This window comes from Salarias fasciatus, unplaced genomic scaffold (genome assembly GCF_902148845.1).
Source record: "Salarias fasciatus unplaced genomic scaffold, fSalaFa1.1, whole genome shotgun sequence".
NCBI classification, from domain to species: Eukaryota; Metazoa; Chordata; class Actinopteri; order Blenniiformes; family Blenniidae; genus Salarias; species Salarias fasciatus.
The window spans coordinates 81,787-95,616 of record NW_021941257.1 but is presented as its reverse complement, the minus strand read 5'-3'; the positions used below and the strand labels follow the sequence as shown (position 1 = coordinate 95,616).

At 46.9% G+C, this 13,830-nt stretch overlaps 2 protein-coding genes across 2 annotated transcripts in view; one reads left to right on the top strand and one right to left on the bottom strand.

Moving 5' to 3' along the window:
* prpf4 (pre-mRNA splicing tri-snRNP complex factor PRPF4) overlaps positions 1–12,832 on the bottom strand; it is a 16,666-nt gene extending 3,834 nt beyond the window's left edge. The window contains exons 1-4 of the mRNA XM_030086841.1: positions 12,697–12,832; positions 8,120–8,321; positions 7,866–8,052; positions 7,161–7,185 (exon numbers count right to left, since the gene is read on the bottom strand). Coding sequence (XP_029942701.1) covers positions 7,161–7,185; positions 7,866–8,052; positions 8,120–8,321; positions 12,697–12,813 — 531 coding nt within the window. The 5' untranslated portion in view covers positions 12,814–12,832. The remainder of the gene's footprint in view (positions 1–7,160; positions 7,186–7,865; positions 8,053–8,119; positions 8,322–12,696) is intronic.
* cdc26 (cell division cycle 26 homolog) lies at positions 12,717–13,770 on the top strand. Its single transcript, XM_030086839.1, has 3 exons — positions 12,717–12,848; positions 12,964–13,067; positions 13,538–13,770. The coding sequence occupies exons 2-3, from the start codon at positions 12,987–12,989 to the stop codon at positions 13,742–13,744; spliced, it is 288 nt and encodes a 95-aa protein (XP_029942699.1). The 5' UTR covers positions 12,717–12,848; positions 12,964–12,986; the 3' UTR covers positions 13,745–13,770.
* The last annotated feature ends 60 nt before the right edge of the window (positions 13,771–13,830 follow it).

Sequence of the window (13,830 nt, the reverse complement as noted above, 5' to 3'; positions counted from 1 at the left end):
CCCTCGAAATGAGAGAGGCCCCCCCACGCAACCACCCACCACCCGCCCCGCCGCCCCCCCCAGATATGTATAGTCCTCCCCCCCCCCACCAACCACCTGCCCCCAGAGAGGAGAGGCCCCCCCACCCACCAACCACCCCAGACCACGCTGCCCCGCCAGAGAGTAGAGGATGCCCCCCCACCAACCACACCGCCAGCCCCCCAGATAGTAGAGCCCCCCCCCCCCCCCCCCCCCCCCCAGAGAGGAGAGGCCCTCATCTTCCCCTGACAGGAAGTGATGGAGCTGATCACAGGGGACCAGAGGGAACCAGATTCAGCTGATTGATCCTCTGAACAGACAGACATCGTCTCCAAGCTGATATGATCTAATAGAAGATTCTTAAACTGCCTGATACTCAGATTACTTCTGGATTTCCAATTTACAAGGATAGTTTTCTTTGCGATGCACAAGATGGTGAGAACCATGTAGACTGAGTTTACTGACATGTTAGTTTCACCCAGATCCCCTCAGAGGCTCAGTGTGGGAGTAGCAGGGATGCTGCAGTGAACCATGTTGACAGGTCTTCACACACCTGAAGCCAGAACCTCTGCACTGGTGAGCAGGACCACAAGGCCTGGAGGGAGCTGTCATCATGTTATCATTGCAGTGTGAACAGATATCAGATTGTGATAGAATCCGTGTATCATTCGTTCAATTGATATTCAATTTAGAATCAAAAAACAAAATATTGAAAAATGAGTCGTTTTTCCTTTTTTCGTTTTTAAAATGAAAACAAATAAATGAAAATTGGTTTGTTTTTCAATATCCCGTTTGTTAAGACAGATCAAATAAAGGAAAGTTGAAATACGGCCACAGAGCAGACTTTAATGTGATTTTTCAATTTCTTCGATCTCCGTGACCCGGAAGTTCTATCGTCTGTGTTTTGGTTTTTGCCGGCGGGAAGGTGGGCGGGTCACGTCAACCTGTAGTCCAGCACACAATACAGAAGGATCGGGCCGAATTTTGCCCCAATTTTCTCCTCCCTACCGAAGACAAGGTCCGGGAGTATGCTAATGATCTCGGGTCCGATCTTCGTGTAGTGTTCGGGGGGTTCAGAGAGATGTTTTCCGGTCGGAGCCTCTCGGGAGGCGTCGGAAGGGGAGATCATAGATAATGAACATGTTTAATATTTCCGATCGCAAATCCTGTGGAGTGTGGAGCTCTGAGAGGCGCTGATCAGCTCCGAGTAGAGCTGTCCACTCCCTCGAAATAAAGCTTCCTGATTGGCTGGTGCTGCTGCTTAAAAAAAAATCCCCTCTCAGCTGTCAGAGATGGAGACATATGTGAAATATATTCACTATATGACAGTGAAAGAGAAAAGTCAGAACTCCTAAACTCAGCAGTGAAGAAAGTGAGAGGTTAATCCTCAATACCTGGATCCTCCTGGATAAACTGGATTTCCTCCATTCAGACCCAAACTCAGATCTGCATCGCCAGTCCTACATTAACCATCACGGAAGAATGAGGAAAAAAATAAATGAAAAAAAAACAAACAACAACTTTAATATCCTGACTCCGTGCCTTCAGAGAGACGAGCGACTCATAATGAAATTTACCTAATCAAAGCTCAACGAGATTTTATTCTGGTGTAAACTATCCAATCTGGGGACAAAAAGAATGATTTAAGATATATGGTGATTTAAAAAAGTAGCTTTGTCAGAGTCTGCTACTGCTCTTAAGCGAGTAGGTAAATTTCATTATGCGTCGCTCGTCTCTCTGAAGGCAGGGAAAGTTGTTTTGTTTTTTTTCCCATGATGGTTAATAGTGGACGTGAATTCAAACATCGGGATTATTGCAGGACTGGCGATGCAGATGAATGAGCAGATCGGAGTTTGGGTCTGAATGGAGGAAATCCAGTTTATCCAGGAGCGATCCAGGTATTGAGGATTAACCATCACTTTCTTCACTGCTGAGTTTAGGAGTTCTGATTTTCTCTTTCACTGTCATAACATGTCTCCATCTCTGACAGCTGAAGGGTTTTTTTTTAAGCAGCAGCACCAGCCAATCAGGGAGCTTTATTTCGAGGGAGTGGACAGCTCTACTCGGAGCTGATCAGCGCCTCTCAGAGCTCCACGCACCACAGGATTTGCGATCAGAAATATTAAACATGTTCATTATCTACGATCTCCCCTTCCGACGCCTCCCGAGAGGCTCCGACCGGAAAACATCTCTCTGAACCCCCCGAACACTACACGAAGATCGGACCCGAGATCATTATCTTACTCCCGACAGTCGGACCTTGTCGGCTTCGGTCGGGAGGAGAAGATCGGGGCAAAATTCGGCCTGATCCTTCTGTAGTAGTGTATAGTAGTGTGTGCTGGCCTTAAACTGACCCACAGGGTCCCGTGACCCGCCCACCTTCCCGCCGACAAAAACCAAAACACAGACGACAGAACTTCCGGGTCACGGAGATCGAAGAAATTGAAAAATCACATTAAAGTCTGCTCTGTGGCCGTATTTCAACTTTCCTTTATTTGATCTGTCTTAACAAACGGGATATTGAAAAACAAACCAATTTTCATTTATTTGTTTTTATTTTAAAAACGAAAAAAGGAAAAACGACTCATTTTTCAATATTTTGTTTTCTGATTCTAAATTGAATATCAATTGAACGAATGATACACGGATTTGATAGACCCATCTGGAACATCCTTCGTCCTGTGGAATGAATTCTATGCAGAATTTTGAATTGTATTAGTTGTATATTTGAATTCTTTGTCATTTTGAAAGTATTTAAACATATTTGTGACCACGCATTTTGGTCCAAGTTGTTAGATAAGTCAGCCTCCCATTTTAAGGTCGGAAGGAAGATTTCATCTTCTACCTTTGATAATATTTTATATATCTTTGATAGCAACTTTGGGGAACTGAGGTTTAAGAATTCTTCGACCCCGAGAGGTAGCTGTCCCTGCAGTTGATTAAAGGTATACTTTTTACCTATGATAGATTTAAGTTGATGATATTCTAAAAATGCTGTGCTGCTGATTCCATATTGTGAGATGAGAGTATTGAATGATAGAAAGTTGCCGTTTTCAATGATATGTTCAAGCTGGCTGATTCCTTTATTTCTCCACTGAGTGAAGTTGATCATCTTTTTGTTTTGCAGGATGTCCGGGTTGTTCCAGATGGGTGTGAGTTTACACGGGATCAGAGAAGGTTTGGTTAGCTTTAGAAAGTCCCACCAAGCCATTAAAGAGGAACTGATGTTGACACTTTTAAAACACCGATGGGATTTGATGGTGGGACTGATGAATGGCAAGTCAGAGATAACTAGATCCTCACATAATGCTGCTCTACATCCAGCCATGGCTCATCTGGATTGTTCGGTTTAAGCCATTTGGAGATATATTGCAGCTTGCTGGCTATGAAGTAATTACTGAAGTTAGGCAAGTCTAGTCCACCTCTGTCTTTAGTCTGTTGTAGCGTCTTTAAACTGATACGTGATGGTTTATTTTTCCAGAGAAATTTAGATATGTATGAGTCCAGTGATTTGAAGCAGCCAGACGATGGTTTGGTTGGTATCATTGAGAATAAATAGTTAACCTTAGGTAAAGTCATCATTTCCCCATAAGAGATATAGGTAAGCGTCTCCACCGTAAGAGGTCATCCTCTGTTGATTTCAGTAACGGAACATAATTTAGTTTTAAAAGTTCTGATATCCTTGGAGAAATGTTTATGCCTAAATATCTAATGTTTCCAGACTGGATTGTAGCATTGGGTATACTTTGTAAATCACAGTTTATAGGCATGGCTGTAGTCTTAGACCAGTTGATAGAATAGTCAGATATTAGTGAAAATTTGTCAATAAGTGTGATTGTCTGGGAGATAGAAGATGGAGAGTTCTGCAGGAAAAGCAATACATCATCTGCATAAAGACTTATTTTATGTTCTATCTTATTGTTAGCCAGGATCCCTCTGATGTCTTTATTTTGTCTTATAGCAGCTGCCAGAGGTTCGATAAAGATGGCAAACAGTGAGGAGAGAGTGGACAGCCCTGTCTGGTTCCTCGCTGCAGACAGAAGCTTGGAGAAGTCTGCTCGTTAGTCTTCACACATGCAGCTGGGTTGTTATAGAAGATTTTGATCAAATCTATGAAAGACGTTCCAAACCCAAATTTGGTTAATATTCCAAATAGAAATTTCCAATTTACTCGATCAAAAGCTTTTTCAGCATCTAAAGAGATAATTATGGATTCCAGATTATGTATTGTGGAGTAATCTATTATATTAATTAATCTGCTCATGTTAGTGGATGAATGTCTACCTTTAATGAACCCTGTTTGGTCAGGATGTATTATGAGCGGGGTTACCTTTTCTATTCTCCTGGACAGGGCTTTGCTGATTATTTTGAGATCTACATTTATTAATGAAATAGGACGATAACTGGACGGAAGTGTGGGGTCTTTCCCTGGTTTAAGTATTGAAGTTATTTTGGCTAAGTTCATATTTGAGGGTACTGTTCGTTTATTTTTTATTTCCATTACCATTTTATGAAAAGTGGAGCCAACATGGTCCAGAATTCTGTATAGAATTCTGCTGGATAGCCATCTGGACCTGGAGCTTTATTGTTGGGCATATCCTGCAGAGATTTATGGAGTTCATCCACTGAAAGAGGAGAATCCAACACTATTCTGTTTTCATCTTTCAGTTTTGGAAGGTTGATATCATTAAAAAAAGTATTAATTTCCTCATCTGTTGTGTCTATTTGTGATCGGTATAATCCTTGATAGAAATCTCTAAAGATATTATTGATCTTGTCTGGGTCATGGCTGATGTTTCCTTCTGAGTCTTTAACAGCTGAAATCCTGTTTTTCTCCTTGTTTGTTTTTAACTGATTCGCCAGGAATCTTCCAGATTTATTACTATGCTCAAAGTTCTCTAAACGGAGTCGTTGGATCAGGAATTGAGTTTTTTTATCTAGAATTTCATTCAGTTCAAGTTGAGCTTTCCTTATATCCTTCAGTATGTTCTCTTGTGGGGAGACATGATAAGCCTCCTCCAGCCATTTAATTCTTCATTCCAATTCTAAAGTTCTTGAAGCTTCTTTCTTTTTCTTGTGTGAGGAGAAGGAAATTATTTTTCCCCTCATCACCGCTTTCCCTGCCTCCCAAAGAACACATGCTGAAGTATCTGGCAAGTCATTATTTTCTAAATATATAGACCATTCTCTTGTTAGATAGCTAATAAACTCTGGATCTTTAAGTAATGATGTATTAAATCTCCAGTTTCTAGTTGGTGGTTTATTCTTCTTATTTCTGAGAGTAAATGAAACTGGTGCATGATCACTTATGACGATGGGATGAATTTTGATTTCTGAGATGTCATTCATCAGTGTGCTGCTAGTTAAGAAATAATCTAATCTAGAGTAGGAATGGTGAACTGAAGAGAAGAATGTGTATTCTCTTGCAGTGGGGTGGTGAGAGCGCCAGGCATCGCAAAGACCAGAATCCTTCATGTACTGTTTCACAGTTTCTGAGGATTGCCAGAGTCGCTGACTTCCTGTGGTACTCAGTCTGTCCAGCTGTGGGTCAGAAACCATGTTGAAATCCCCTCCTATAATCAATGTGTGACCTGAGTGATCATCCAGTGAGGAGAAGAGGGAGTGAAAGAAGGAGGGGTCGTCAACATTAGGTCCATACATGTTAGCAATGCAGAGTTTAACATTCTGGATAGATAATGTGATAATAACAAATCTGCCTTCTGGATCTATGATTGAACTGTCAGTAGAGAAGTTTAACCTTCTACTGATAAGAGTTGCTACTCCTCTTTGCCTGGAATTGTAACAGGCTGAGTACACCTGTGGAAACTGTTGATCGGAGAAGATCTACTGATGAGTTTGTTAGATGAGTTTCCTGTAATAAGACAATGTCTGCCTGCAGCTCCTGAAGCCGATGGGTAATTTTTAATCTCTTTTCCCTTGTACCAGCCCCACGGATATTCCAGGAAACGAAACTGAGAGTGTTCATGACGAGACAGCTATGAGTGTTACATCATTTCACTGAACCTGGTGTCTGAATGGAGCCCGTTGTTTCCTGGTGTGCAGCCTGCATGTCAGCTGAGTGTGAATCTGAATCTGTCTATCAACATGCTTAGAGTGCACGTGAACCTGTACAGTGATGTGTGTCAATAAGCCGATGTCCCGGTGCGCCCCGCGTGTCGGGTTACTATGGTAACGGGTGCAGCTACAGTGAAGCGTGAGAGGGTGAGAGTGAAAAAGGGTGAAGAGAGAAAAAAGTGAGAGTGAAAAAAGAAACATGCTTAAAAAAACACATCCAGGGTGAGCAGTGCAGTGGAGACGGGCAGTGACTGACTATTAATTAATTTATGGCTGTTTTATGTCTCAATATTTGCGGAGTGATTATGGGATAGTGAGAATGCAGCACCTGAGATCAGTAGAGCCACAGAGTGATGTTTGGGTCACGGAACAGCTGGCCGTTGATGAATAATTTATCCAGGGCGATGACGGCGCGGGAGCCCTCCCAGATGGATTTTTCCTGATCGGGAACAGAACTCTGCGCCGATCCAGGATCTCCTTCGGGACTTGATGGTTCACGCCGTAGTGGGTTCCCTTCAGCTGCCGGCCCTGGCTCTTCACCTGCTCCTTCTGTTGGAAGTTAACGAACTTGGCCACGATGGGTCTGGGTCTGGACTCGCCGGGTCTTCTCCCTCCCAGGCGGTGGATCCTGTGGAAGGAGATGTTCTTCACCGCTTCCTCCGGGAGCTTCAGCTGCGTTCTGATGAAACTCTTCACCGTCGCCTCGGGGTCCTCCTCCGTCTGCTCCGGGGTTCCAGAGAACACTCAGTTGTCCCTCATGCTCCTGGCCTGGAGATCCATCACCGTTTCTTTAATCTTCTTGTTTTCCTCTGACAGTCGGGTCAGCCCCTCCGTGAGGGTCTTCACCGACTCTCTGGAGCTTTAATCTCATCTGGCGATACAGTTGAAGGTGCGATGGCGCCGCCTTATGGTGGATACGTGAACACACAGGGGTCAGAGGTCAGGTGTGTTTTCATCCACGGCCTGTCTGCCGCTGACGGCGTCCACGCCTCATGTCTCGGAGGAAGGGTCAAAGACGTCGGGCACACGTGAGGCCGCTCCTTCACCCCCAGGCCAGGGGGGGTTACCGTAGCATAAGCGTTACCGTAGCAACTGGCAACATGGACAACTGTAAGCAATGAACAGAGACTCCTGGTTCTGATGCAAGTCCTGTTCTGCTGCTCAGACCCAGATCCAGACCCAGACCGGATCCTCACACATCCTCATCACAGCGGCGGGACCAGAACACACACCGTGCTGCATTCAAGTGCCATATGAAAGTCGGGAAATGTCGTTATAATCCACACACTCACTACGCTGTGGAACATTAAAGCAAAATGACCAGATTGAGTTGTTTCTGTGAAGATTGCTGAGACGGAACTACTTACTGAACATGGCGTCTGGGCGTAGTGATTTCAACAGAAAAAGTAGTTCCCAGTATTACTTCAGCGTCGTAACGCTACAGTATTATGTGTTGGTGTTCCACAGCGTAGTGAGTGTGTGGATTACAACGTGTCACCAAAGTGTTTTGGGGTTGTTGGATTGTGTATTTGATGAGTTTGACGAGGGGGAACAAAAATACCGTCCACTTCCATTGTGTCCGTCCTGAAAACCTTCCTGACTCTCCTCTGGATGAACAACAGCTCGCCTCACAGAACAGTCAGTCTGCTGCTCTGAGGACTGAGGAGTTGAGCTCAATGGGCCCGTTTGCCACAATGTTGAAGTGTGGCTTTAACTGTTGATACCGACGCCATCGGGGGCGGGGACAGACAGGAAACAGGAAGTGGTCTCACCTCTCGCGGCGGTCGGCCGGCCCCTCGCCGAACAGCGTGATGGGCTCCCCCAGCGCCCGCAGGCAGGCCTTGACCTCGGCGTCGTCGGTGGAGACGGTGATCTGCCGCGCCCGGCGCCGCCGCTCGAACTCGGCCAGCGCCTCCTGCTGCCGCTCGCTGACCCGCTCCTCCATCTCCAGCGTCTCCCCTGCAAGGCATGATGGGTAAGGCCGACGCCGCCCCGGGCGGACCGGGCGGACCGGGCCGGGACTCGCCTGAGGAGATGTTGATGTTTCCCGCCTTGATCCCCGCCTTCACGGCGTCGCCGCCCGCCGCGCCGCCGCCCGCCGCCTCGGCGCTCAGCCGCTCGCGCTCCTTCTCCTCCAGGCTGCCGTAGAACACCCGGCTCCGCTTGGCGGCCGGCGCCGCGTCCTCCTCGTCCGACATGTCCCCGTCCCGCCGCTGCCGCTGTCCCACCTGCGGGCCGAGACCAGAGGACGCCGTCAGACCGCCGCCCACGTCCCCCCCTGGTTCTGCTGGTTCTGGATCTCCTGGTCCTGGTTCTGGACAGGTCTCTGGACAGGTCCGTTATCTTCATCACCATCAGGAAACGGTTTCTGGTTCTCTGGACCTGGGATGAATCCAGAACACCTCCAGATCTCGGACCTGTTCTGACCTTGACTGAAAGACCGGGACAGAGGACACCTGGTCCAGAGAAGGGGTCTCGGACCCTGGTCCTGCAGAGCCCCTGTCCAGCCCCCATCCTGGGTTCTGCTCTGGGCCTGGTGAGGACAGAACCATTAGATCCAGGAGTGTTGGAGCAGGGACAGAACTAGAGCATGCTGGGTAGGGGCTCTGCAGGACCAGGGTCAGAGACGTCTGGTCCAGAGACGTGCCGTCTCCACTCGTCCCTGCCGGCATGTCCAGGAGGACAAGTTCACATAAGACCTGAAGGAGACGCCAAAGGCAGACGGCTGGACCAGCTCCACCGGGACCGCTACCAGACTGAGACCGCTCAGCAAAACCAGACCAGGACCAAGGTTCTCCAGACCACAGCGGACCAGGGCCAAGGTTCTCCAGACCACAGCGGACCAGGACCAAGGTTCTCCAGACCACAGCGGACCAGGACCAAGGTTCTCCAGACCACAGCGGACCAGGACCAAGGTTCTCCAGACCACAGCGGACCAGGACCAAGGTTCTCCAGACCACAGCGGACCAGGACCAAGGTTCTCCAGACCACAGCGGACCAGGACCAAGGTTCTCCAGACCACAGCGGACCAGGACCAAGGTTCTCCAGACCACAGCGGACCAGGACCAAGGTTCTCCAGACCACAGCGGACCAGGACCAAGGTTCTCCAGACCACAGCGGACCAGGACCAAGGTTCTCCTGTTTCAGCTTCTAACTGAGTTAAAGGCCCAAACAGGTTAAACAGAGCCTCTAACAGGTTAAACAGAGTCTCTAACAGGTTAAACAGAGCCTCTAACAGGTTAAACAGAGTCTCTAACAGGTTAAACAGAGCCTCTAACAGGTTAAACAGAGCCTCTAACAGGTTAAACAGAGCCTCTAGCAGGTTAAACAGAGACTCTAACAGGTTAAACAGAGACTCAGGTTAAACAGAGCCTCTAACAGGTTAAACAGAGACTCTAACAGGTTAAACAGAGCCTCTAACAGGTTAAACAGAGTCTCTAACAGGTTAAACAGAGCCTCTAGCAGGTTAAACAGAGACTCTAACAGGTTAAACAGAGACTCAGGTTAAACAGAGCCTCTAACAGGTTAAACAGAGACTCTAACAGGTTAAACAGAGTCTCTAACAGGTTAAACAGAGTCTCTAACAGGTTAAACAGAGCCTCTAACAGGTTAAACAGAGTCTCTAACAGGTTAAACAGAGCCTCTAACAGGTTAAACAGAGCCTCTAACAGGTTAAACAGAGCCTCTAGCAGGTTAAACAGAGACTCTAACAGGTTAAACAGAGACTCAGGTTAAACAGAGCCTCTAACAGGTTAAACAGAGACTCTAACAGGTTAAACAGAGCCTCTAACAGGTTAAACAGAGACTCTAACAGGTTAAACAGAGACTCTAACAGGTTAAACAGAGCCTCTAACAGGTTAAACAGAGACTCAGGTTAAACAGAGCCTCTAGCAGGTTAAACAGAGACTCAGGTTAAACAGAGCCTCTAGCAGGTTAAACAGAGACTCAGGTTAAACAGAGCCTCTAACAGGTTAAACAGAGCCTCTAACAGGTTAAACAGAGTCTCTAACAGGTTAAACAGAGACTCTAACAGGTTAAACAGAGCCTCTAACAGGTTAAACAGAGTCTCTAACAGGTTAAACAGAGACTCAGGTTAAACAGAGCCTCTAGCAGGTTAAACAGAGACTCAGGTAAAACAGAGCCTCTAACAGGTTAAACAGAGACTCAGGTTAAACAGAGCCTCTAGCAGGTTAAACAGAGACTCAGGTTAAACAGAGCCTCTAACAGGTTAAACAGAGCCTCTAACAGGTTAAACAGAGACTCTAACAGGTTAAACAGAGCCTCTAACAGGTTAAACAGAGACTCAGGTTAAACAGAGTCTCTAACAGGTTAAACAGAGCCTCTAACAGGTTAAACAGAGCCTCTAGCAGGTTAAACAGAGTCTCTAACAGGTTAAACAGAGACTCTAACAGGTTAAACAGAGCCTCTAACAGGTTAAACAGAGCCTCTAACAGGTTAAACAGGGTTAAACAGAGCCTCTAACAGGTTAAACAGAGCCTCTAACAGGTTAAACAGAGCCTCTAACAGGTTAAACAGAGCCTCTAACAGGTTAAACAGGGTTAAACAGAGCCTCTAACAGGTTAAACAGAGCCTCTAGCAGGTTAAACAGAGCCTCTAACAGGTTAAACAGGGTTAAACAGAGCCTCTAACAGGTTAAACAGAGCCTCTAACAGGTTAAACAGAGCCTCTAACAGGTTAAACAGGGTTAAACAGAGCCTCTAACAGGTTAAACAGAGCCTCTAGCAGGTTAAACAGAGCCTCTAACAGGTTAAACAGAGACTCTAACAGGTTAAACAGAGCCTCTAACAGGTTAAACAGAGCCTCTAACAGGTTAAACAGGGTTAAACAGAGCCTCTAACAGGTTAAACAGAGCCTCTAACAGGTTAAACAGAGACTCTAACAGGTTAAACAGAGCCTCTAACAGGTTAAACAGAGACTCAGGTTAAACAGAGCCTCTAACAGGTAAACAGAGCCTCTAACAGGTTAAACAGAGCCTCTAACAGGTTAAACAGAGTCTCTAACAGGTTAAACAGAGCCTCTAACAGGTTAAACAGAGTCTCTAACAGGTTAAACAGAGTCTCTAACAGGTTAAACAGAGTCTCTAACAGGTTAAACAGAGCCTCTAACAGGTTAAACAGAGACTCTAACAGGTTAAACAGAGACTCTAACAGGTTAAACAGAGACTCTAACAGGTTAAACAGAGACTCAGGTTAAACAGAGCCTCTAACAGGTTAAACAGAGCCTCTAACAGGTTAAACAGAGTCTCTAACAGGTTAAACAGAGCCTCTAACAGGTTAAACAGAGACTCTAACAGGTTAAACAGAGCCTCTAACAGGTTAAACAGAGACTCAGGTTAAACAGAGCCTCTAACAGGTTAAACAGAGCCTCTAACAGGTTAAACAGAGACTCTAACAGGTTAAACAGAGACTCTAACAGGTTAAACAGAGACTCTAACAGGTTAAACAGAGCCTCTAACAGGTTAAACAGAGACTCAGGTTAAACAGAGCCTCTAACAGGTTAAACAGAGCCTCTAACAGGTTAAACAGAGCCTCTAACAGGTTAAACAGAGACTCAGGTTAAACAGAGCCTCTAACAGGTTAAACAGAGCCTCTAACAGGTTAAACAGAGACTCTAACAGGTTAAACAGAGCCTCTAACAGGTTAAACAGAGACTCAGGTTAAACAGAGCCTCTAACAGGTTAAACAGAGCCTCTAACAGGTTAAACAGAGCCTCTAACAGGTTAAACAGAGTCTCTAACAGGTTAAACAGAGACTCAGGTTAAACAGAGCCTCTAACAGGTTAAACAGAGTCTCTAACAGGTTAAACAGAGCCTCTAACAGGTTAAACAGAGTCTCTTACAGGTTAAACAGAGACTCTAACAGGTTAAACAGAGCCTCTAGCAGGTTAAACAGAGTCTCTAACAGGTTAAACAGAGACTCTAGCAGGTTAAACAGAGCCTCTAACAGGTTAAACAGAGACTCTAACAGGTTAAACAGAGCCTCTAGCAGGTTAAACAGAGCCTCTAACAGGTTAAACAGAGACTCTAACAGGTTAAACAGAGCCTCTAACAGGTTAAACAGAGCCTCTAACAGGTTAAACAGAGACTCTAACAGGTTAAACAGAGCCTCTAACAGGTTAAACAGAGCCTCTAACAGGTTAAACAGAGTCTCTAACAGGTTAAACAGAGACTCAGGTTAAACAGAGCCTCTAACAGGTTAAACAGAGCCTCTAACAGGTTAAACAGAGTCTCTAACAGGTTAAACAGAGACTCAGGTTAAACAGAGCCTCTAACAGGTTAAACAGAGCCTCTAACAGGTTAAACAGAGCCTCTAACAGGTTAAACAGAGCCTCTAACAGGTTAAACAGAGCCTCTAACAGGTTAAACAGAGTCTCTTACAGGATATCCCAGTCAGCTGTAACTCGGTCGGTGTGGCGGGAACGCGGAGGCGCGTGCACACGGTTCGCGGTTGCAAACAAACGTCTCACGTGCGTCAGAACGAGAGGAGCTGGTTCTGCTGATTCCGGTTCTGACTCTGAAGCCTCTCCCTCCGTTCAGGACTCTGCAGGTCTGCTCTGTTCGGACACGTGAAGGTTCAGACTCACCGAAACACAGACGGCTCGCGCCGCTGACCCGGAAGTGAACGCCGCGTCTGGCGGAAGCAGGAATTCTTCTTCCGGGTCAGCCTCGGGTCCAGACGGAGAAGAGCTGCGGACTCTCATCAACACGAGCCTCCACCTGCACCTCCACCCTCCAGGTACGGACCAGATCCGAGACCAGAACCGCTGCTGTGTTCTGGATGTCTCTGCTCACACGCAGTCCTGTCCCTGTCCCTGTCCCTGTCTGTCCCTGTCTGTCCCTGGCGGCTCCAGGACGCTGCTGTTGACTCGGGAAGATGTTGCGGAGGAAGCCGACCCGCCTGGAGCTGAAGATCGACGACACGGAGGAGTTCGAGAGCGTGAAGAAGGAGCTGGAGGTGCGTGCCGAGCGTTCCGCTGCACATCTGTCCAAACTAACATCTGGCAGTCTTCATTTTCTCATCATCCTTCAAACTGTGGCTCAGCGGGACAGAGACGCTGTCCTCCTGAAGCTGTGTCTCATCCGGAGCCGTTTCAGCAAACACGGTTCTTTTCTGATCCGGTCCTGCCGGTTCAACATGCGGCCTGTGGAACCAGACCAGCAGAACCAGAACCAGGACTGCAGACTCGAACCAGAGTCCCTCCAGGCACAGGCAGCGAGCCGCCAGGCTTTCAGAGAACAGTGGCAGCTCTCCATTCCTCTGAAATTCTGAGTAATAATAATAATAATAATCACCTTTCAGGACTCCTGCCGATGAACTGAAAACATCACAATAAAAACAACGGAGCGGCGAAGGACGGCAGACCGGAACCTCCGGGTCTGGGTTCTCACCAGCAACGAGTGACTGACTGAAGCCCTTTTTTTCAGGCTCGCAAGCGTCAACGAGAGGAGGCGGAGTCAGGAGGTGGAGTGGGAGGAGCTTCTGTCCTCAATGTCGACATCATTGGGGGCGGGGCCTCGGCATCTTCCTCCACTGCCACATCGAGGGCGGAGCTAATCAATGAGCGCATCGGCTTCAAGCCCCACCCCAAACCCGCCACCCTGCCCACCCTGTTCGGAAGTTTACAGTTTTAATAAAGTTCACATTGTCGATCACGGAACCCGAAACCCGAATCTGTCAGTCAGCCACATGCCGGCCGTCCCACTGCGGACGGTCAAAT